The following is a 25951-nucleotide window of genomic DNA, read 5'->3' as shown; positions in this document are numbered from 1 at the left end:
ATCTTATAAGTAAGCACTAATAAACTAAAGCACTACACCCTCTTATACTCACTCCCTTTAAGTACTTGGCTCCCTAATGGTCCTTTTTGATCAGTCAAAAAGTACTTCCTTATACTATTCTGGCATGTCCAAAAGTCAGTTTCGGGTTTAATCTCCAGTCCAGCTGGTGAATCTGGGAATCTTGAGGCAATGTTACAACTGCCTTATGTATACAGACCAGCCTCTCCTCCTCCCAACAAGCTCAAATATATGTGGGAGATGCAACTATATAGCCAAACTGGAGGCTGAGCTCTCTCAACCCAGTACTGACGCAATCAGTCACGAGGAGAAGGTAACCACACACACCACAAATCCAGTCTCACATAGACCTATCGCAACAGCAAACCAAACACATAAACACACAAAAACATACTCGGAGGCTCTAAATAAAAATGTGCCCAAGCAGCAGAGACCTCCAAAGCAGACATCCAAGCAACCACTACCCCACAACAATACCCACGTATCACATAGTTCACAAAGTCAGTGTGCCACACAGTCACAGCCCTTAAGGCTAAACAACACACCTAATACACTTGTAATAGGTGACTCTATTGTCAGACACACTGACGTTCCACTCACCAGGCTGAACAAGGAGAAGGTCACTGTAAGCTGCCTGTCAGGTGCCAGGATCCACCACATAACACAAGCACTCAGGTCACTCCAAAGCAAGTACAAATATGACTCCGTCATTGTCCATGCTGGTGTGAATGACCTGAGATGTACCTCCCTGGACTACATGAAAAGAGACATAGAGGAGCTCTCTGATCATGTAGCCCAGGCCGGTATGACCCTGACCTTGAGTAGCATCTTACCCTTACAAAGAATGATGCCACAGTATAAAGACAAAATGATCAATTTTAACAACTGGCTAAAGTATTGGTGTCATTCAAAGGGGATCCAGTGTCTGTCAGCCTGGGATGACATGCTCAACAAGCCACGTTGCTTTGCTAGGGACGGCTTGCACCTGTCACCCCTGGGCTTTCAAATACTGGCTAAGGCTCTTGCCACCCCCATAGTGCCTTTTTTAGGCAAGGCTCAAAAGACAAACCCATCTCCATAGACAACACAAGGAAAAAGAAACTAAGGGTAATGCTGCTCAACGCCAGAAGTCTAAACCTAAAGATGCATGCACTCAAGGCTCTCCTTAGTATGGAGAATATCAATATTTGTGCAGTAACAGAAACCTGGTTCAAGGCTCCCGAGAGCACCCCAGCACTACCAGGTTATACCTCATACCATGCTTTTTGGCCCCAAAACTCAGACGGAACCACAAAAGGAGGGGAGTATCCATATTCATCAAAGATACCCACACTTCCAGGTTAGTGGCACTGCACGAAGCATCGGAGACCATCCATGTGCTACTAACAGTGGGCAAAGCTGCCTTTCAGTTTGTAGCCTGCTACAGACCACCCTCCTAAACTCAGGAACCCCACTCGGCTTTCCTGAGAACACTGGAGAATATGATGGTCTCTCCAAACACCATTATATTGGGTGACTTCAACTACCCAAACATAGACTGGGAGCACTACTCAAGCCCCAACACCCTCGCCCAATGGTTCCTAGAATTTATAAACTCAAATGCTATGGAACAACTGGTCACCACTCCCACAAGAGTGGAAAACATATTGGACCTGATCATCACCAACATGGGGACTCTATGTTCCATACCAGAGGTATACCCCTCATTGGTAAGATCTGACTATAAATTAATCTCACTGGACATCCATATCCCGTCCCCACCCCCAGCCAAGGAAACCACGGTGAAGAACTTCTCAAAAGCAAACTTCACACTTCTCAAAACTGAGGTGGAATCCTTCAAAGCCCCAGGGCCAGTGGAAAATACGGCCCAAACTGCAGAATCCTTTACAAATGCATTCTATGGGCACCTACAGGAATGCATGGATCGTGCTATCCCAAATAAAACCAAGACTCACTCCTCCAAAGGCAGGAGACCTGTCTGGTGGACCCCAGCCATAAATAAGCTATACAACAGAAGGAGGAAGCTACTACATGATAAAGCAAAATCCCCAAAAGGGAAGACATCTCTGATCAGTACTAGCAAGAAACTATGATCCCTCATAAAATCATCTAAGGCCAGCTTCAAAAGAAAAATTGGACAAGACACTAAAGATAATCACAAGGCCTTCTTTAGTTATGTCAGGAACCTGGGTGGCAACTCCCAGATATGCTCTGAGTTAGTGCAAAATGACAAAAAATACACTGAACCCACAGACATTGCCAACATCCTGGCAGACAGGTTCAGTGCAAACTTTCCCCCCCCTCCCCCCCCCAAAAGAGCAAATGTCTATTCCAACAGAGTGTAGCCTCCCTGACATCACAGATGCACAGGTGAGAGCTGCCCTCTCCAAAGCAAAAAACACAGCATCAGTGGGACCGGATGGTGTCCTGGGCTGTGTCTTACACGAGCTCCAAGAACTGAACCCTCACATAAAGTCACTGTTCAATCTCAGCCTTACTACAAGATATGTACCCAAGGAATGGTGTACAGCAACAGTGGTCCCACTCCACAAAGGTGGTGCCACAACGGACCCCAGAAACTATTGCCCTATAAGCCTGACTAGCCTGGTCTGCAAAGCTATGGAGCGTATCATCATGGAACTCATAAACAAAGACATTGGGAACCTCCAAACATTGGATCCTACCCAATTCAGCTTTGTTAAGGGCAGATCTTGCCTCTTGAACCTGGTTGACTTCTTTGAAACGGTCACCAAGGCCATAGATGAAGGGAAGGTAGTGCACACAGCCTACCTGGACCTCGAAAAAGCCTTTGACACAATACCCCACTCGGGCATCATAAATAAGCTCACCAGCTTAAATATCAACCCCTATGTCACAAGATGGGTTGCAAACTGGCTCAGAGATAGAACCCACATGGTCAGAATTGCAGGTGCCATGTCAGACTCTAAACCAGTTACAAGTGGCGTCCCACAAGGCTCAGTCCTGGGACCTCTCTTGTTCGGTATATACAGGCTAACACGGGAGGACTATGGCTGACCAAATTAGCAGATGACTGCAAACTGGGTGCCATAATTGACTCGCTGACTGTCACAAGCATCCTCCAAAACAGTCTCACAGAGACGGATAACTGGTGCCAGAGCCATGGCCTAAAGCTAAATGCCAAAAAGTGCATAGTCATCCCCTTTGGGAAAAACAAAGTGCCCACAAACTACCACATAGATGGTAATCCATTAAGTATGGAAGAAGTAATTAGGGATTTGGGGACCCAAGTAGATTGCAATCTCTCCTTTGACAATCACGTTGCCAGAGTGGTTAGAAAGACCTTCTATATAGCCCACCTTATCACGAAAGGGTTCACATCTAGATCAAGAGAGGTCATTGTGCCCCTCTACTCATCACTCATCAGGCCCATAATTGAATGCAATGCCCCATTTGGGATGTACCTTACCTGACACCTGCAGCAACTGGAAAGACCCCAAAAGTACCTCACCAAGAGGGTCAAGGGACTCAAACAGATGCCCTACGCAGTTAGGCTAAAGAAACTCCAGCTCTACTCAGTTGCTTACCGCCTACTCAGAGGCGATCTGTGCCTGACGTATAAAGCCATGTCCAACCCAGAATTAATGGACATGCTCCACCTCAGGAAATCCAAATCTCTTAGAGCTACACGCTCCAGGGACTTAAACCTCAGCACAGAAATAAATAGGACATGCTGGAGGGACAGATTCATATCCCAGAGGCTCCCCTCACTCTGGAACAAAATCCCAATCCATGTTAGGCAGAGCCCCTCAATGACCCTCTTCAAGAGAAATCTTGACGAGTGGATGGGAGATCATAGATTTACCCCTGGGATCTCTTCTGTGTCCCTAATAAACAGAGGCACAGTAAACTAACCTTAAAAGGGCTATCTTCTGTGACCTACTATACAGAGGCACAGTCAACTAATCTAAAAGGGTGGCGAAAGCCAAACACACTCTGGCTAGGCTTATAAATGCCCTAGGGCAGATAGCCTTGTATCAACCTATAAACCTAATGGGGATACACAATTCATATGGTCAAACACAATTAGAGGCAGGAGACATTAGATAGTATACAGAGCTTGGTGAAATAGTTACCTGTTTGATATTTAGAGATTCTCCTTTCAGTATTTAACTTAATCAGGATTTCTACACGGGCAGAGCAAGTTCATTTTGAGATACTGTTTGAGGTTATTTTTGAATAGACCTATGGAGGATTGTAGGGTTATATGGTTTGGCAACAAATTCCAGGTTTTGCCAAAGTTGGCAAACAGGGATTCACCAGCACCATTGTTAGCTTTGTGGGTTTGGATGAGTAGTTTGTTGCCTGATCGCAGGGATCTCAAGTTGCTATAGGGCTTAATGATATTTATGACTGAGGGGGTATCCTCAGGGTGGTACAAAATTTTGTGTGCTATTTGGAGTTGATTGAATTGAATTAGACTGGGAGCAAACATCAGAATCCATAAAAAACAAACACACTTTAACAAAAGCGCTTTTGTCAAAAAAGCGCTTTCGTTAAAGCATGTTACAAAAAGAAAAATAAAACACTGCATTTACATTTTAGCAGGGGGGCTTCACCCCCCACCACCCCTACTTTAATATTCTCCCTCCGAGACCGCACTACAGTGGGGAAAAGGGAAATTTCCCTTACCCGGACCGTAGTACAGTTTCGGCAACAGGCATATTTACGCAAAAGTGCTTCTTCGGTGAAAAGCACTTTCGCGTAAGTATGCCCAGTCGTTTGGGTTTCAGTCATTTGCTCACTTCATCAAACGTCCTAGATCTATATATATATATATATATATATATATATATGGAGAAGACCAAGGTGATGCAAGACTGCAAAGGGAAAAGCTTGCATACCAGTGACCTTGTGCTAATTTGGAGTTTCACTTTTTGACTCCAGAACCTAATCTATGATAAAGATATACCAACTCTGAGATTGCACTACAGTGGGAAAAGAGCAGGTTTCCTTTTCCCTCCATTACTGGTAAGTATGTATTAGTTCCATTCCCTTGATGTTGGCCAACTATGATCATTTGATGAACTTGTTTACAATTATTTGGCCTTTCGAGGGAAGGAACTTTCGATGGTCTATGTGCTATGAATGGCCGTTCAATGAGCATTCCTTTCGATTGCTAAACATAGACCCATATGAGATCTGAAAATGTAAGGTGGGGTTAAATTTAGAGTTGAATGTATTCATTAGTAGATCAGAGATGTCCTCTGGGTCTGAGTATGTGATATAATTTACTATTTGCTCTGCACAATTCTCAGTACTGGGTAAAGATTTGGAAGAAACAGGAAGAAAGTAAGAGGAAATGAGGATGTCCAGCAAAGAGCTAGATGGATTGTGTGATTGAAGACCTGTGACAGTCAATGAATGCAGGAGAGTGTCAGTCAATCAGGAAAGGTATGATGACAGTTGAGAACACCCTGACCCAGTGAAGAAAATGGGGAAGGGGGTTGTTGATGATGTACTGTATAAACACCCCCTCATAATGGGATGTAGTGACATGGGACTAGATGGCAAAATGGGTGTTTTTGTCTAGAGTTCTTGATCCAAGATCCTGATATGTATGGATCACAGTGGTTCTTTAGTCAAAAAGTGAAACTCCAAATTAGCACAAGGACACTGGTATGCAAGCTTTTCCCTTTGCAGTCTTGCATCACCTTGGTCTTCTCCATACTAGTGCAGACAGCCTCTCACATACACTGTTTGTCTACAACTGACCCCATTAGGTTTACACAGAGTGTCATATTTTAATAAACAATGGCTAAACCTTCTCTGGCCTGACTTATCAGAGGCAAAGAAAGGCTTAACTTTCAAATCTTTTGGATAAGGAGTCCCAGCAGGAGAGATAACATCTAATCTGAAATAGCTATAGAAGCTGTAAAGTTAAAATTGGGGAAATATGGAAGGTACATGAGTTCCTGTGAGTGTGACCATGCTAATGGGTTGCTTGACAGGAGACCTATATTTTTGGAATAGGATAGATGTGTTCCAAGAAAGAAATCAACAAGTAATTGATATAGCTTTGGGAAGTAAAGGGAGCCTGCTTGCTAGCAATGTGGACTTAGAGAGTGATGATCTTAAGAAAGAAGGGTCTCCTACTCAACCCGCCTTTTTTCAACATGTTAAATGAATATGGCCATTATGGGCTATCCATATACTGTCATTCCAACTTGCATGCAATCTCCAATCTACTGCTTGTCATAAGCCATGGTTGATATTGGTGGCATGCAGTGTGAACATTGGGGTAGTTTGATTATAAATGGTGGACTAGCGCTCCACTGCAGAACAGACTTAGTTTGGATGTCTATTATTCAACATACCAAACAGAAATCGGACATAATTTTTTAAAATTTCTATTTGACATTTATTTTCCAGGAAAGTTCAACTTGGAACAAAGCCAATTTTCAGAGGAGGCCCAGGGAGAAACACTCCAATCGTATGTCTTTGTAATGTGGGAGGAAACCGGAGCACCCGGAGGAAACCCACACAAATGCAGAGAGGACATGCAGACTCTGCATAGAAGGTATCCCAGCCAAGAATCAAACTAGAGAGTGTCTTGCTGTGAGGCGACAACACTACTGCTGCACTCCAGTGAGACTTCTACATCATACCATCCAGCAGTACTTTTTGAGTGGTAGACAGGCTGAACAACCAAGCTTGTTAGTTTCCAGCATCAGACAGTAGTTCTATGTCAAATCCATGGTGTACTGTGGTGTGTCTGATGCAAATATTCCAGCTGTTTTGCTAGTCTGAGTTTCACTGTCATTTTTATTTGTATTTGTTTCCCAGGGTAGACCACTGATGTCCATGGACCTTTCCCAGACTCAGCTCAGGAGCAGTGTTTGGTTAGGTGGCTTACACAGAGTCACACAGATAGGCAGTGAAAGCTGAGGGAATCAAACCTTGCACCACTGGACCACAGAAAGCAGCTTGTTAACAGCTACTTAAATCTCTAAGCCAACTGCTATTATCTCTGATAAAGCCATGAGAATGGTTTCACTGTTATGCCTTGTATACTGCAGGCTGGATCTTGGTCTGCTCAGACTGGATAAATCTCAGTCCGACACACTAGGATAAGTTATATTTTCAGACTGTTTAATCATCACTGACAAAGGAGTGTCTTCTATCCTTATTAAAAAAGACCCTGATGACTTCCATTCTGAAGAAATAATCTTTGGATTTGGACAAGCTTGAAAATTATCACTCCATTTTTATCCCTACCTGAATAGGTCAAGTTATTGAGGAAGCAACTCTGCAGCAACATTAATGGACAGTAATACTTTAGATGCGGTGTAGTTACACTTCTTACTTTTTAGCTTAAGCCACATTGTACAACAGGCTTTTACTTTGCTTAGTGGCATTAACTAATACAAGTGTCCAGTTTGTCAAGTTGGGGACCCCTAGGCACTTCCAGTCTAAGTATCATCCTGTCACTGCCACCCCCACTAAACAACCTTGTAGCTCATGCTGCAAACTTTTAGGAGTAGTACACATGGGCTGACCTGTAGTTACAATGCTTTTCCATTACTGGCATTTAGTTGCAACAATTATACATTACAACAACTCTGTGTACAGCTTTGAACTTGGGAGAAATGGTGTATATGTGCCTGATGTGTGATTGTAATTGTTTTTATTCTACTTTGTCGCTCCTAGACAGCATACTACCCCATGCACACACTATAATAAACTTCTTTGTACACCTCTGAGGTCTGTTAGAGAAGTAAAAGAAACAATGACCACACTGTCCTCAGCCCAAACACAAGCTATAATGACCTCCTGTGCACACCTGTAAGGTTTGACTGAGATGAAAATTAAATAGGTAATAACCACACAATCACCCCCCCCATAACCTAAAGCAGCTTTCTGTACACACATATTTGACTGAGCAGGGCTGGTTGTAGAATGGGTGCAGTTCAGAACAGAGGCCATTGTCAGCTTTATCACAAGGTCGTATCACAGCCCTGTTTAGGTTAGAGAATCAAAAAATTAATGCATTTTTTTCTCATTTTTCTCCAACAACAGCTTTTATGGAGCCCCCACACAGTCAATGATGATTAAGGGCCCCTCTCCTGCAGCCACAGATACTCTAGGTACCTAAAGAAGACTACACTGTTAGTTTTAGTGGAAAGAATATCCACCAGCAGGGTATGACTAGGCCAGGGACACTATGTCAGTGTAAAATATTTAATGGAATTTTGAAGCCTGTTACATGATAAAACACTGTTATAATATCTTTGAATATTTAAGGAGATATAAATAAGAGTTGTTACCCAACTGGTTTAAGTATACAAGATTGCCATACTAGCTTTTGTTGGTTTGACAGACATGTTACAAAATATCAAGATAAGATAACTTGGTGTGGTTGGGGGGGGGGCCTCAGGAACAGGCTCCCCCTAGAGACCCCAGGGTTCGCTGCTGCCTAAAGCTTGCTATGGCTACACATCAAAGCAGTATTTTCAGATTGCAACTACTCTTGACTACCATGTATTGCACATAACACTATTTGTTCATCAAGTAAATCACAATGGTAACCAGGGCCTGTTCTAGGCTGTATAGCATCTTTCTGATTAGCCAGTTAAATTTGGCACCTCTTGTGTTTGGTACTGTTTTACAGGGGGGACTCAGCTTGTGCAATCTTGTGTTTGTTTTAAAATTTTTTGAATGTATTGCTTGCTCCTAAGCTTAGGAGACTCCATGGCTTTGTTATATCTGGGCAACTTAATTTTTGCTGTACTATGATTTGTAGTGAGGCCTGCTCCTGTGATATTTTGGCCTCACTACTTACCACACATTGCAGATTTAGTCTTTTAGGCTATACCATTAGGCTTAGTAACATGAAGGATAAAAATCTGCAAGCTATTTACTTGAGCAAAGCTTAATTGTATTGGATTTTTTTAATTGAACACATACTCTAGACTTTCCTCAACAACTTTTTTTTTACCTTGATCAGGTATCTGATTTTGTTTTTCCTTTCCTGTCACCTAGTTTACCAGTTTATTAGTTTAAATACTTTGTTAACCTCTACTTAGTTTATAATTGTAATCATTCTAGCACATGTAATGGTTGGCATTGGGTTGGGGATAGGGGTTTGGATTGACATATGGATGGTATTATGATATTACTCTAGCACTTCCTTTTGGTTGAGTTTTCATCTTGTTCTCCACCTGAAAAGAGATGTTAACACCGTCACCACACAATATTTCTCTCGGTAATATGAATAGCTGTTTTGTTGTTTACAGGATCTCTTCATATTTTTTATATATTTGAAATTGTCACTATTATTTGTAGTACTAATTTAGACAGTATTTGTTTTGATTCAGTCAGATTTGTTGGCTATTGGTTTATGCTTTAGCATATGCACTTCTGCCGTAACATTTTCATCATCATGCAGTGAATACAATTTGTGTATGGTTACCTGCTCTAGTAACCTGCTTTTAAAAAATATTAATATATTAAATGTACATGATAGGATACCACAATGTAGTATCAATGGGATCATTCATCTTATTAAGATGGACAACTTTTTGTCTAATTTTAAAAAATTAAATCCAGATATAATTATATTGTATGAGACCAACATAAATCAGTCTGAGCATTTAAAGCTGGAAAGGTATGGCTACAGACTGATTAGTTCTGCCTTTTTACCCACATGGTAACAGATGAGGGGCTGTGACATTAAGAAGATCCTATCTGTTTCCTTGAAGGATATATAAATGGATATATGAGGGTTGTATACCTGGTCAAGGGATGGGTGGAGGGCTTTTTATTTGCTTATATACTCCCCCAGGTACTTTAACTTTGGAACAAGCTTTCCTCTTAAGAGTGGGTCTTTACCCAAGACAGTATGATTCTCTGGGTGGGAGAATGGAATAGTGTTTGCTAGGGATAAGGTACATTCAAGCAAGAGGCAGGATGTAATTCATGCCTTGGGGATAGGCATTGTGGATGTGTTAAGATGGTTACATTGCCCCCAGCAAAGGTATACCAATTAATCCCCCAAATATAAATCATGCCAGAAAAGGGAAAATGTTTTTTGTTTCTTCAGTGCATGCCTGTACGTTTGAAAATATCAGCATACTCAGTGTCTAATTCTGATCGCACCATACTATGCTCCTTGTGAATTGATGACGCTAATCTGGCCACTAATTTAACACTAGTACAGGGGGATATTGCCACTGAGGGGCATATCAGAATTTTTTAGTCTGGTACAAATGCACTCATACCCCGTTTGACAATAGGAGGTACTACCAGGTATGCCAGGAGAAGTAGGGCAGTGGATATGTAACATATACCAGCACACCTAGTTGGAATTTAGTAAAGAATTGTATGTTGTTTGAATATCAAACTGATTTGTACAGATGCTTGTGTTGAAAATGAATTTGTAAAGTTGCTTGTGTTAAAAATGTACCAAAAGTGGGACCTGACTGTAGTGTGTGTGTGTGTGTGTGTGTGTGTGTGTGTGTGTGTGTGTGTGTGTGTGTGTGTGTGTGTGTGTGTGTGTGTGTGTGTGTGTGTGTGTGTGTGTGTGTGTGTGTATGTGTGTGAACAGAGAGTACTGGAAGAGAAGAGGTTAAGCTCAGCTCCAGCTAACTTTGAGAAATAGTAAGAAGTTAAATTACTGGGCCTAGGCCATAAATATGTTATCTCATAACCTTTAATGAAGCCAGAGATACAATGTCTGTAAGAAGCATTGTTTGTTAGTCTCTGTAGGAGTAGAAGTTTGTAATTGTTTTATGACTTCCAGAAGCTGCACCATATCTGAGCAAAGCTCTTGTGTGTGCATTATTGACATGTAGGTGCTAAATTCTGACAGTGTCTAACAATGGGGGGTTACATTGGAACCAGAAGTCAGATGACCAGATGTAAGTGATGTCATTCTGTATAGAAATAATGTTTTAATATTAGCTGAGACCAAAGTCCCAGAGCAGTCTGTTTCTCGGAACCTGACATAGAAGGATCCCTCACCTAGTTCATCTTGCCTTGCTCTAGTAAGTGACAAGGGATAGTAATTCTCTAAATCAGTTAGGAAAATATAGTGAGATTAGTTAAGTACTGTTTTTCTGTAGCTGAATCTATTCGTCTGTTATTTTAATATTTCCTGTGATTGTAACTCTGTTTAATGTAAATAGATATTTCATATTTTCATGCTCATTTATTATTTATTATTAAATTAATTTAAACATTTCACTGTGGCTGGTCCTTTAGAGAATATTTTAACCTTTTGAGAGTACTTGTTTCTATTGGTGACACTGTGGCCACTCCTGAAGCCTGGCTTTCACTCAGTATAATTGGTTACCCATTAGCTGCCATTGTAGTGTCTGGTGGCAGTGATAACTACCTTATAGTCTGAGCAGAAGGGGGCACAGCAGGCATATCTATGCCAGCCTTTCCCAGGTGTGTGTGTGTGTGTGTGTGTGTGTGTGTGTGTGTGTGTGTGTGTGTGTGTGTGTGTGTGTGTGTGTGAGCTACTTGGAACAGGGACACAAAGCACTGGTTTCACAGAGAGGATGCTGGAAGATGTGTCTTAGAGACTGAGCTGAGGTCTCCACCCTAAAGCTGTGCTAGAGGGGAGCCTTACTGGGGTCCTGGAGGGAGACAGATATAAAGAAATCCAGATCCCGGGCTGACTGTCTTCTGTGTGTGCTCTTAAGGGAAATTGTGCTTGATGCAGAGACATCTGCATCTGGAAATACTGAGTTTATCCATTTGTATTCCAAGTGAATGTCCTTCTCCAGTGTCAGTGGTGGGGATTCATATTACTGGCCCAGAATGGGGATGTCACACCCTGACTCCAGTTCTTTCAATGTTCGAATGCCATGAAATATAAACTCTCTTTACTTTCAAAAATTCTGGTGATAGAGGGACAGGATAGAGGCCATATGAGCTTAAAGCATGCACACAAGGGTCTTTAAGAGGTTCATCAAAACTTAATAAATGGTAGTCGTTATGCCTAAACTAAATTTGTTGTAGCCAGAGAAGCTATTTATAGGTGTCTGCAATATATGGCAGATTTTGCTCAGTGACATTTACAAATCCAAGTGTTGGAACACACTTTATCTAACCTACAATACCTGGCTTTGAAGTTACAACAACAGAAATCAGATAGGGCCATCTGCAAAACCTGCACTTTAGATGTTGATAAGCTGATCACTTCCCCCAAACGAAATCCTACAGTTATTTCCTAGGGATAATTTTCAACTTTATTTGGAAGATATTTATGAAGTGTCAAAGATCCCCCTCATATCTCAATATTTTGATCCTAGCCTCTGGTCAATCTGTAGCATTTATTATTCCTTCATGCTAGAGGAAATCTCTCAGACAATGGAAGAATTGAAAAAGGTAAGACTCCAGGTCCTGATGACATTCTGCTAGAAGCTTACAAATTAGGTGGCATAATTTTTTTTATCTTTTGCAAAGTATTAGCAGTAACACCCTCTCAAGTAGAAATTGCAAGGAAGCAATTATTATACTTGTACCTGGGCAGAATAAACTGTTTTACTTCATTACTAGTGAGCAGAATTGCTTCATTCCTCTCCAAGTCAGTTCACTTGGCTCAGACTGGATTTATGACAGGGTGTACTACACTTAATAACCGACTTAAAGACTTCTTTTATCCTGGGACATGCATCCAGACATAGTATCTGCCTTCATAGGTTCAGTAGAGTAAATTGGATTTTTTATTTGCCTTACTGGGTAAAATGGGCTTTCCTCAACATAAAATTTCCTTTATATGAGCCCTGTACACAACTCATATAGTTAGATTAGAAACATGGGACTAGGCTCTCTCAGGCTATTATGGTGCAAAAGAGTACCAAGCAAGGGTACCCCTTTCACAATTACTATTTGCTTTATACCTCAAACCACGGCAGTGAGATTGTAGAATTTATTGTACCCTGATTACATCAAACATAATCAACATCTAACACTCATTATATACTGATGACTTGTTACTGTTATCTGTCAGTCCCTGAAGTACAACTGGAGAAGAATTGGGACAATTTGGTGAGAACTTAGGTTACAGAATGAATGCATTAAAAACTGAAACAATCAAAACTGATTGCACATCACCAAATGAGAGTGAAGACAATTTTTCATTTGTCTGGTTCAAACTGCACCTCCTACCTTTGTTTTCCTGGGAAACACTTTGTAGTAGTCATGATGCAATACCTTCAACATTATCATTAACAAAAAAAAAAGAAAAGTTTAGTATGTGGAGAAGCCTCAGGTTGGACTTCTAAATCCTAGCTATTAGTACAATTTATCTTTCATCATGACTTGGCTATAGCACTAAACCACCCAAAAACTACTTTAAGTGAATAAAGTAGATAACTATCTATTCATTTAGCTAGTTCAAAAACCCAGGTTCAGTTGGGACATGTTTTCCTTACTGTGGGAAACAAACGGGGTCTCACTGCCTGACTTTAGGTGATATGCTTTTTCTACGTACCTTAAGTTGTTATGGGAACATCAGTCCATTATCCTAGAGTAAGTAGGGGGGAGGGGGCTTGGTCTTTTTACAAGACCATAACATATCTCAGATTTCAGGCCAGCAAACCTATATTCTCCATGTGCACAAATTTCCTTAAAGCAAGTAGATGGGCATTCAGAGTTAGTAAAACAGTTAATTGCTTAGGCCTGATCAGAATAAGAAATATTTGGAAACTTTTCAATGTGGTCATAAAACTCAGTTTGAGAAACGTCAGTAGTTTATTACACTGTAATAAACTATTTAAGGGAGAGACCTTACATCTTGGCCTCTATTTACGGATAGATTTGAGATGTCAAAAAGGGACACATTTTGAACATATAAACTAGTGCAAGTTTTTAGGTGGACAAAATTAGGGTTGGCAAACAGACTGGGCTGGCCTAAGTGGATAATTTGGTGGTTAAAAATGAGAGATGGTAAGCAAAACATGAGTGGTTCTATTTCTAAGGTACGTAAACATTTTTTAATCTCAAGTTACACCTGCCAGTAAATACAAAATGATCTGGGAGAAGGATAAAATATTATAATCATTGATGAATTATGAGCAGGGCAGCCCTAATTCAGGTAAGCAGATACATTGCCAGATACTATAGATTCAGATTTTTAGCTAGCAGTGCTTGTTTAATATGTAGTACACCTTATAATCTTATTGTTTCAGTGTCCAAACATCATGCTGATATTGTAACATGGGTAACGTAGGATTATGGAAACATGTATTCCAGGACTGCCCAGAGGTAAATTCATTGAGACAGGAAATACAGAAGGTGTGTGATACCATCTGGTCAGGCTGCATAACATTATCATCCCCATTTATTTGATAGGCTATGACCCTTCTCTTCAAAGCACTTTGCAGATTATTGACTGTTACAGTTATTAATGATTATAGGGGAAAAGCTCATAACAAGGTCTTGGAAGAAAACAAAGATCTCCTGTAATCTAAGTCTTTGCTCACAGCTGAAGGACATTAAACACCTATAGAGCTATTTAAATAGCTCTACTGTGTGAACTAAACTGTTGAACAATGGACGTTGTCAGGCATGAAGTAGCCACCTGTCTACAGCTTCTTTTCTAGTTTAGATACGTACACATGATATCCTTTGTCTTGGGAAGAAGTGTAATATTTACTTCATACTAAAGCATTTTCTTATATAGTTAGCTGACATGCCTATTTTGATAATATACTCACAGATTTTTTTTCTGTAAATAGTTTTTACTTCTTATAGTTCATACTTTGTCATCTTTTACCAATTACAGTACAAATTACTTGTGAATGTTATTACGTTTTTTGTACTCCCTTCTGTAACTAAACTTTGTTAGAAAAAAGTTCTTTTCTCTCTTTTCAAGCATTTAAATTTCCTCCAAACTCCTCCCAGCTCAACATATGTGATGGCCTGCAAACCAAAATGACATAGAGACTGGCACACTTGCTTGCTGATGGTACTGTGGGCCAGTCACCATGCGGTATGGGGCCACTGCCTGTTGTGGCCATGCCAGAGGCTACCTGTATGGGCCACCCTCATAAGGCACTGTTCCATGGCTGTCCAATATCCCTTTTCGGCCAGGACTCCAGAACTCTCTTCACTCTGATATTCTGATGATTGATTAACTATGTGGTAACAAACAATAGGGCTTTCAAAAACATAACTACATTTTACAACATATGAACATTTTTATCCAGTTAAGAAGTGTGATAATGATGCATTAATGAAAAATATATGCTTCAGTGGAAAGGAAAACTGTTGAAAGATAAGGCACATACATAAGCATTAACTGTGTTTAATCTCAAAGCTTTAACTGCTGTGTATAATTTTAATATCTGTGTGTGTGTGTGTGTGTGTGTGTGTGTGTGTGTGTGTGTGTGTGTGTGTGTGTGTGTGTGTGTGTGTCTGTATGCTATGTATGCATGCAGATATTTATTTATATGTACAGACACACATACACAAAAATGTGTGTGTGCGCAGGTATGTGAACCCTCCCTTTGTTCCAATGTTTAGAATGTTGAGCGTGTGTAGTATCAGCCTAAGTGATCAAAGAGTCAAATGATAGCACAGTGACAAAATAACATAGTAGGAGGTCACAGTACAACACGGATTGGAAATTTATCCTTTCCACACTATTGTCCAATCTGAGTTGCTATATATAAGTAACAGGAGGGTGAATGTTAAGGTTTTGTAGCTTTTTTTTGTGGTGCTGTGCAAGTTAATCTTTATGGACTGATCAAATGTGGTAAGATTTTATGCTTTTTGACGAAAGATAGGACATTCGTCTATTAGTCAATATAAATCATAATATATAGTTTCTCCAAAATCTAGCAGGTATCTGGTCTTTGCATATTATCACAGTTTTGTAGTTTGCAAAATATATAAACATTACATTTTACAATACTTGTGGTGAAAGATGGTTAATAAAATGTTAATGTTTTACACATTTACACTGCTAAATAGTTGCTGTATAAGGGGTCAGGTAGAGTGAACAATGCGGTACAGTTAAACAGTGCTGCTACAGTGTTATGGAATCCCACTGAATGAAATGTTTTTTTAAAGTAATGGCTACACATGAACAATGGATGACTTAAAAGTAATTTCTTGTCTGTCCACCTGGAAATATTGTGCTGTAAAGCACACAGGCATTCTTAACTTCATTTAAGTGGTAGCAGAATGATTAAGCAGTACTGAGAGGTGTTAATGTCTTTTGTGTTTGTATTTAGACCAGGAAGGCAACATCCATCTGGCAGACTTTGACAAAACTGAATGTTTTCCCGATTGTGAAATTCCTAAAGAGAAGATGGAGGAAGACCTAAAGGTAAAGGAGAAACATCTAAATATATGCTTTGCTTGTAATTTTCACTGATTTCTATATTAGCTCTATATGTTGACTAATAGGTTTGACAGTTAACACAAATGTAACATAGTAGATGACAGTGTGTAACTTTAAAAGTAAAACTGAATGAAAGTTGTTGATGTTGTACTTAAGCAAATTCTTGTTAACAAGGTTCTATATGAACTTTAAAGCATAATAGGAATAATACTTGTAAGCCTATTAAGAGAAGGGATGAGAAGGAATACAAATCCTTAGTATGAGAAGAATTAAATGGTTGAAAGATAATGATGTAAATTATAAATCATGTAGAAATTAATACATTAAAGTAAGATTTCAGAATGATGGGCTACATAAAATAACTGTACTGATCACATTGTGTGGACTGATTAGAGTTCCTTAGATCAGCATTCCCATTAGTTAATGTCCCAAACACAAACCACAATACATTAAAAATGTGAATGTTGACCTCCAACTATGAACGCACCAATAAACAACCTCAGCACATGCAAAACTCAAACAAACTATTTTTGCAGGGGCAAGTCCTCCTGGATCCCTCATTTGGATAGCTGAGCCCCACTCACCCACTGCTAACTATATATACTAACTCCAATATCGCACAAAATCAGGGAAAGGGAATATTCCCAAATGCCAAGAATTATGCGAACTTGCACACCTGTCAACCATCTGTTTAGTCGCAAGTCAACGAAACAGATGTGGACCTAAACATACTGTCACCTGAAGCATTTGAAACCATCTGAACTATGGTGACTAAATGCTTTATAATACTGATATAATATTTATCCAACCACTTATATTCACCATTACATTCCTCTCAAGTGAAAAATATGTAGCTAGTTTCATGGGATATATTTGGTGTATTTGTTCTTTTCATGTTTGGATATCAGGCAAAGTAGGACTTTTTCATTTATAGGTAATAAACGTTCGAAATACCGTTAAAGTATAACCTGGAAAATATAATATTCTGAACAAGGAATACAGCTTGGTTTCAGAGTGTTAAGTAGGATTTCCTGTCTGACTAGGATAAATGTATCATTCCAAATTATCTGAAAAATTTATTTTGAGGGAAATTCAAGAAGGTACTATGATATGTACAGCAACCTCTGTATACGGGTCACAGTAACAGTTTGGTATTTCCTTAACCTTCCTAATACGGTGCTGTACAGTACTTTAACTTAAAGAAGTGCAGCATTGTGTATGGCTAGGCCCATGGCTGGGCTGAATACTAATGAGGCAGTCCAGGAGAGAGGTATATGCTAATTAGTCATGTGGTCTCCTGTCCCAGAACCATCTCCAGGAAGGCATCTACACGCCAAGTGATGAAGAAGTTGCTTGACCACATAGATCAACAATGCTGACCCAACCTTGTTGCAGAAATGAACATGACCAAAAGGCCATTTTCAACTAACTACCATGATTGTGGTATGGGGATTGGAGTAGGAAGATCCCTGGACACCATGGATTTCTCAGCAGAAGTGCCGTAACAGAACAGACATCATTATGGGGATTGGGGGTGGGGGAATCACAGTACACCAGAGATAACCATAATGGCATTTATGTACAGAAGTACAGACAGTAGGGAGTCTACTACTGAGCCATAAAAGGATGTATACTGTTGTATGTTGATTTGGGTTGGGGGACAGTAGCCTCCAGGGTAACTAAGTGTGCCAAAAGCACACTAACTATAACATTGATGATGGGTGGGGGGAATCGTGGGATGACAGACATATCAAGGGGACAGATACAGGGACTATGCACTTGTTTGTGGAAGAGAAATGGCAGGGGGACACCAGTGCCTACATGAGCAGCAATTTAATACCACTGTAAGGAATTGCATTGTGTCTTTGTGGACTTAGAGAAAGCATATGACAGGGTGCCTAGATAGGAGTTGTGGTATTGTATGAGAAAGTCAGGAGTGTCAGAGAAGTATGTAAGAGTGGTACAGGATATGTACGAGGGTAGTGTGACAGTGGTCAGGTCTGCGGTGGGAGTGATGGATGCGTTTAAGGTGGAGGTGGGATTACATCAAGGATCAGCTCTGAGCCCTTTCTTATTTGCAATGGTGATGGATAGGTTGACAGACAAGATCAGACAGGAGTCCCTGTAGACTATGATGTTTGCAGATGACATTGTGATCTGTAGTGAGAGTAGTGAACAGGTGGAGGAGACCCTGGAGAGGTGGAGATATGCTCTAGTGAGAAGAGGAATGAAGGTCAGTAGAGGTGGTGAGGGTGGATGAGTTTAAATACTTGGGATCAGCAGTTCAGAGTAATGGTGAGTGCAGAAGAGAGGTGAAGAAGAGAGTACAGGCAGGATGGAGTGGGTGGAGAAGAGTGTCAGGTGTGACTTGTGACAGACGAGTACCAGTAAGAGTGAAAGGGAAGGTCTACAAGAGGGCAGTGAGACCAGCTATTTTATATGGGTTGGAGACAGTGGCATTGACAAAAAGGCAGGAGTCAGAGCTGAACATGACAGAGTTAAAGATGTTAAGATTTGCACTGGGTGTGATGAGGGTGGACAGGATTAGGAATAAGTATATTAGAGTGTCAGCTCAGGTTGGAAGGTTTGGAGACAAAGCCAGAGAGGCAAGATTACGTTGGTTTGGACATCTGCTGAGGAGGGATGTATTGTGAAAAAGATACTAAGGATGAAGCTGCCAGGTAACAGGAAAACAGGAAGGCCTAAGATAAGGTTTATGGACATGATGAGAGAGGACATGCAGGTGGTTGGTGTGACAGCGCAAGATGCAGAGGATAGGAAGAAATGGAAACAGATGATCTGCTGTGGTAACCTCTAACAGGAGCAGCCAAAAGAAGAAGACATGCAGATAAACGCTCATCTGAAAATCAGGCAATGAGTTTTTTCTCATCACCGATAATGTGTCAAGGAATTGCAAAATACTGCATCATGGGAGTAGAGCTAGGCCCTTTAACGAGTTCCAGGTTTATGTTTTACTGATTTTGAGCAAGTAAATGGTCAAGACCACAAGGACCTATTTCCAGCTGTTGCCGTGATTACAAAACAAGTAGTTTAACAAATATCAAAAGGAAAGAAACATAAAATACTTTCACAATGGAGGCCAATAAAAAGCTTAAAGATTCACAATACATATCATAAACTGAAAAAGGTGCAAACGAGAAACAACAACACAGCTAAACAGTAATTGCCTACAAATCATGGATACCTCTGCCAGCAGATCATGGATCTCTCTGCCTACCCTTATCATATATGCTTACTCTAACCCTACCATTGTTCTTCCCCCTAAAACCCAATCCTGCACATTAGATTACTAAACACCATTCCCTCAACAGTACGACTAAACAAGACACAAACCTAAGCACAACGCAGAATCGATCCTCTTTCCTCACCCTTACTCTCACCCTAAACACAAACACTCACACATAACACACTCGCCTCAGTGCTAAGACTTTAGGTGTGTCCAAACTTTTTGGCATTACTATTCACTCCTACTTAAATAGTTTCAAATTCCCAGCTCTAAACTTTGAGCAAACATTGATCTGCTCACTAAAAGTAACATTCAGTGTTGCACATTAAATTTCTTTCCATCCTGTACTTGATTGGGAGTGCATTTGACAACTTTCAACAGCAGAAATGGCTTTAACAACCTGTGCATTCAATACAGTGCAGAGTAATTGTGTGTAAATATGTGTGTGTGTGTGTGTGTGTGTGTGTGTGTGTGTGTGTGTGTGTGTGTGTGTGTGTGTGTGTTTATATGGAGCACAAAAATGTGATCTATGTCTGTGCATTTCCACTGGAATATTCTCCTTACAGATTTAGAAAATAATGACACAGTAAAGCTATTGATTAGACCAAAATTAATTGCACTCAAGTCTTGTTATTGAGGGTAATTTTAGTAAAGACTTGTATCAACTTCATCTTGTAAATATAGAAACAGGTGATATAACACAGATAAATAACCTGAGGCTTGAATGTTGTAATTTATTAAGACGTGACTTAATCTCAAACTGTGGGTATAAATGAAATGTATCTGCTAGGTAGTGATTAATCTATTGTAGCTGTAACCAGTGTTTCTGAAAGTGTTATTTTTGAAGTAAAATTGTAGTGTCAAAGTGTCCAGTAGTTTACATCTTTATTTTCTATTTATCTTGGGGGATTAGAAGGAAGTCTTCTCTGTGCATTATGGAAAAGATAATTAAAATCCAGTGTTTGAGAAATGGTCAGGTTAGTATAACTTGTTTAGATATGGTTGTAATGGAATTTACACATTAAAATATGGATTTATGGTTCTTGTTTGATTGTAACAAATTTATTTACAATTTCAGCATATCATCAAAATTTATGGTGGTTTGATTAAATTCGGGTAATTTAAGGCAGCTAATGCACAAAACATCTGACTGTTTTTGTATTTTACTCAAAATGGCTGTGTAGTTTTAGTTTAAATTGTAGGAGCTTCAGTATTATACCCAATACTATCTTTACTCTTTAACAATCTCACATGCACTCACATGCATATTACATTTACTTAATATGAACACAGATGATAAACTTATTTTTGACAGCAACTCTTTAATAACTTCTCTCCAGACAAAACTGCAAAAATCTTTAATGAACGTTGTAAGTGGACAAGTAGCACTAGGCTATGTATTAACCAAAGAAAGCTACACTACTCCTCAATACACTGATATTTAAAACTGACCAGGGTTACAACCATCCACTCATAGCTGTCTGTTAGAGATCAGCTTTATGTCAGAGAACCCATTACATTAGTTAGACAAGACTTTTGCCTCACTGTGGGGGAAAGGGCCTTCTCTACGACTGCTATGGCCTCATGGAACCACCTTATGAATGAAGTTAGAATTCAGCATTTTGTGAAGAGATGTATAAGAAGGCTGAAAGGGCATGTGATCAAAGCTATTGTATGGAATTGCCACAGAGATATACATTAAGAAATATGTTATGAAAAAGCTGTAGGGTTAAAACGTCATCATTTTCACTCTGTTCTGCTAACATGCAAATCACAGAAACATAAAATAAAAATGTAACTCCATAATTTATTAGTGTGGTGGAACTTCTTTGAGACAGTTACCAAGGCTTTAGACAAGGGAAAGGAGGTCCACACAGCCTACCTAGACCTCGCAAAAGTTTTCGACACCATTCCCCATTCTGGTATTGTAGACAAGCTCACCAGCCTGAACATAAAACCCTGTGTCACGAGATGGGTTGCCAATTAGCTTATGGATAGAACCCACATGGTGAGAGTTGCAGGCTCTAGGTCCAACTCTAAACCAGTTACAAGTGGCGTCCCCCCCAGAGCTCAGTCCTAGGACCCCTCCTGTTAGGTATATACTTCTCAGAGGTACAGACAAGCACAGGAGGACTATGGCTGACCAAGTTCACAGACGACTGCAAACTGGGGGCCATAACTGACTCTCCAGCTGATACAGACATCCTCCAGAAGGGTCTCACTGAGAAGGATACCTGGTGTCAAAATCATGGCCTCAAGCTAAATGCCAAAAAGGGCATAGTCATCTCCTTTGGAAAAAAAAACAAAAGTACCCACAAACTACCATATACGTGGTGGTCCCCTAAATACAGAAAATGTAATAAGGGATCGGGGGACCCAAGTAGATAGTAATATCTCCTTTGATAATCATATTGTCAGGGTGGTTAGAAAATCCTATGTGGCCCACCTAATCACAAAAGGGTTCGCATCTAGAACAAAAGAGGTTATTGTGCCCCTCTACTCATCACTCATCAGACCCATCATAGAGTACAACACCCCATTTGGGATGTACCTCACAAGACACCTGCAACAGCTGGAAAGACCACAGAAGTACCTCACCAAGAGGATTACTGGCCTCAAACATATGGCCTATGCAGCCCAACTGAAGAAACTCCAGCTGTACTCGGTTGCATACCACTTACTCAGAGGTGATCTCTGCCTGACATACAAGGCCATGTCCAACCCAGAAGTGATGGACATGCTCCACCTAAAAAAAACAAATCCCCAAGAGCCACACGCTCTAGGGATCTAAACCTCACCACAACGATAAATAGGACGTGCTGGAGGGGTAGATTCCTGTCCCAGAGACTCCCCATGCTTGGGAACAGGATTTCAATCTACATTAGGCAGAGCTCCTCACTAACACTCTTCAAGTGAAACCTTGACGAGTGGATGGGAAACTGAAACTTTACCCCGGGGATCACTGCAGTAGCTCTGCTAGACAGAGGCACAGGGAACTAATGGCTCTGCTGGACTGAGGCACAGGGAACTAATCTAAGGGGGTGGCGAAAGCCAATGCATTCTGACTAGGCTTATAGATGCCCTCAGGCAGATAGCCTAGTACTTACCTATGAACCTATGTAAATACACAGTTTGTGTTTTGAAACTTTTAACCTATAGCAAATTAATTGAATTAATCCAAAATGTATAGGATGCACATTGTATAAAACAGTGGAAACTCTTCTCATTTTAGGAAATGGTTGAAACTTAGTTTGTAGTAGAAACATTGTTCATTGTTAACTCGCCTTAAGGTAATCTTGCTTGCTTTGTGTAATGAAGCATTGTTAAAATTTTATTCATTGTAACTTTACCACACTGTAATTTTGTTTGGATTGTAATTATGTCTAACTATATTCTACCCTATTTGATTATTGATTTCAGGTCATGGCTAAAAGTATCTTTTACTCATCCCAGCTATCCATTTAACAGACAGAAATAAAATAAAAAGAAACAAGGTAGAAAAGACCCAATAACTCATCCTTTAAATGTTATCGAAATGCTAATAAATCTGCAAAGCCAGTTTTGTTAAGAAAAACATAGGTGCTTTTAAAAGGCCACAAAGTCTTAAACCGAGACACTAAGTGGCGGCATGTGTTTATAAAACTTCTTTTGTGGACTGGGTTTCTGTTTTGTTTTATACTGTGAGTAGGCAAGCCAAAATGTTTTTTGAAAACTAGTTAAGGACATAACTGGATAGGCATATACAATACTGGCTCAGGTGTAACTTCCAAAGTGATCATATTTCTCAAACTGGAACCCCCGCAAGCAACCCCTTTAATTTAATATTTTTGTTTATAGCTTTCCGAGTCTGTCCTCTAATCATGAGGCCTCCCAAATAGTACAAGGGTTCATTCATTCTCTGGCTGTGAGGATCATCCTCAGATTTGCTAAGGCAGGAACCTGTATGGGAGGGCCATCATCCAGGCAGACATCATGGATGTTTGTGCTCTCACTGGTATCCTGGCAATGACAGCAGTTTTGTATTACGACCCTACATGTGACAAACACACCCGCATCACAACAGGGGCTATCAATGATTCCACCATATCCAAACATGCATGCTTCTTCATATGTAGAACAACAGCATATGTCACCCTCTTGGGAAGCCATAGTGCATGCCTCTCCTTATAATGGCTTTTGCTTTCCCTGTCCTGAGACTTCCATTTCTCAGTACTAGGGGTGGCAGGAATAGTCAGATAGGTGTCACCCCCAGGATAGGAACTGCCCATCCTTCCCTGCCAACAACATCATTCAGTGGGACAGCTAATCAAAGCTGGGTCACCGAGGCATAGGTAGAACTTTATCCCTCTATGACACCAGACTAGATACAAGCTCCCCTCAATTGATTGACAAGAATACACTAAAACTGAAACTCTAACTTCACAAGCAACTTCTATCTACAAGTATTGTCAGTTAGATCTCAAGGCTTCTTCAGAAGTTAAAGCTTAAGCACTGTTATTTACAGGGAGGTCTATATCCTTTTGTTTTAAAGATATGTATTCTGTAATAGCCAAACCACTGGTCCCCGTTATTAGCTTCTCACTTCCCTGTGGAACTGTTCCTCTTCTACTAAAACATGCAACTGTTATTCCTTTGCCCAAAGTTTCCTGCCCATGTGAGGTCAGTGACTTCAGTCCAGTCTCAAGTCTAAGTCCAAAAGAAAAAGCTCTCTTCACCCAAGACTGGACTAGACAGTCAAGAGGAGAAGGTAAACACTTGAACCACACCACACTCATCACATAGTCCCTCAAACCCTACACCACCAAAACACACACACAGAAACACAAAACACACACCTACATTTGCGGAGGCTCTCAATAAAAACCTGCCCAAGCATCAGGGACATCCAAAGCATAAATGCAAGCAAACTCCAACCCCCAACACAACCCGAATGACACATAGCCCATAAACTCAGTGTGCCACTCAACCACAGCCCATAAGGCAGAACAATGTACCCAACACTCTAGTCATAGGTGACTCTATAGTCAGGCACACTGATGTTCCACTCACTAGCCTAAACAAGGAGAAAGTTACTGTCAGCTGCCTGTCAGGTGCCAGGATCCGCCACATAATGCATGCATTCAGGTGACTCCACAATAAGTACAAATATGACACTGTCATTGTCCATGTTGGTGTGAATGACCTGAGACGTACCTCCTTGGACTACATGAAAAGAGACATGGAGGAGCTCTCCGATCTTGTATCCCAGGCAGGTATGACCTTAACCCTGAGTAGCATCCTGCCATCACCCAGAATGATACCACAGTACAACGACAAAATGATTGACTTCAACAATTGGCTAAGCTTCTGGTGTCATTCTAAGGGGATCCAGTATTTGTCTGCCTGGGACGACATGATCGACAGTCCACGATGCTTTGCCAGAGATGGCCTGCACCTGTCGCCCTTAGGAATCCGGATACTGGCTAAGGCTCTTGCCACCCCTATAGTGCCTTTTTTAGGCAAGGTTCAAATGACAAATTCACCACCATAACAGGTACAAGCAAGCAAAACCTGAGGGTAATGCTACTCAATGCTAGAAGTCTAAACCTCAAAATACAGTCACTCGAGGCACTCCTTAAAATGGAGAACATCGACATCTGTGCAGTGACACAGACCTGGTTCAGGGTCAAAGCTCCAGAGAGCACCCCTGCATTACCAGACTTCAATTCATACCACACCTTTTGGCCACCTAACCCAGAAAGAAGCACTAAAGGTGGAGGCATGTCCATATTCATTAAGGATATCCACACCTCCAGGCTAGTTGCACAGCATAATGCATCCGAGATTATCCAAGTGCAACTAACTCTGGGCAAGACCGCAATCCAAATTGTAGCTTGCTACAGACCCCCCACCATGCCCCAGGATTCACACTCCTCATTTCTTGATACACTGGAAAATATTAGGGTACAACCCAACACCCTAATAATGGGCGATTTCAACTACCCCACCATTAACTGGGAAAACTACTCATGTACCAACTCTTTTGCTCAACGTTTTCTAGAATTCATAAATTCCAATGCCTTGGATCAACTTATTCACACCCCCACCAGGGGAAGCAATATCCTATACCTGGTCATTACCAACATGGGAAATTAGAAGTTATGTACTCACCATAACGTTCCATCTGAGTAGGTGACTTCATTTGGATGCAACCTGTGGGTATCGGATCCGAGCCGGCATTTCAAAAGCTTTAGGCTCCGAGCTCCTAGCTCCTCCGTGTACCCGTAATCCCCTGCCAAGCCCTAATGACCTCAGATTGAGTTTGCCTAAATAACATTACCAAAAGGTATCTACAAAAATGCAAAAAC

General features: G+C 40.7%; 1 protein-coding gene across 3 annotated transcripts in view; it reads left to right on the top strand.

Moving 5' to 3' along the window:
• RNASEL (ribonuclease L) overlaps positions 1-25951 on the top strand; it is a 236534-nt gene that overhangs the window by 111683 nt on the left and 98900 nt on the right. For all 3 annotated transcript variants that reach the window (XM_044085389.1, XM_044085390.1, XM_044085391.1), the window contains exon 3: positions 16248-16342. In XM_044085389.1, coding sequence (XP_043941324.1) covers positions 16248-16342 — 95 coding nt within the window. The remainder of the gene's footprint in view (positions 1-16247; positions 16343-25951) is intronic.

The sequence above is a fragment of the Protopterus annectens genome, chromosome 10.part0, assembly GCF_019279795.1.
Source record: "Protopterus annectens isolate FY-2018-M chromosome 10.part0, PAN1.0, whole genome shotgun sequence".
NCBI lineage: Eukaryota > Metazoa > Chordata > Ceratodontiformes > Protopteridae > Protopterus > Protopterus annectens.
Note: the sequence above shows the minus strand (reverse complement) of the source record. Positions and strands in the feature narration are given on the sequence as shown.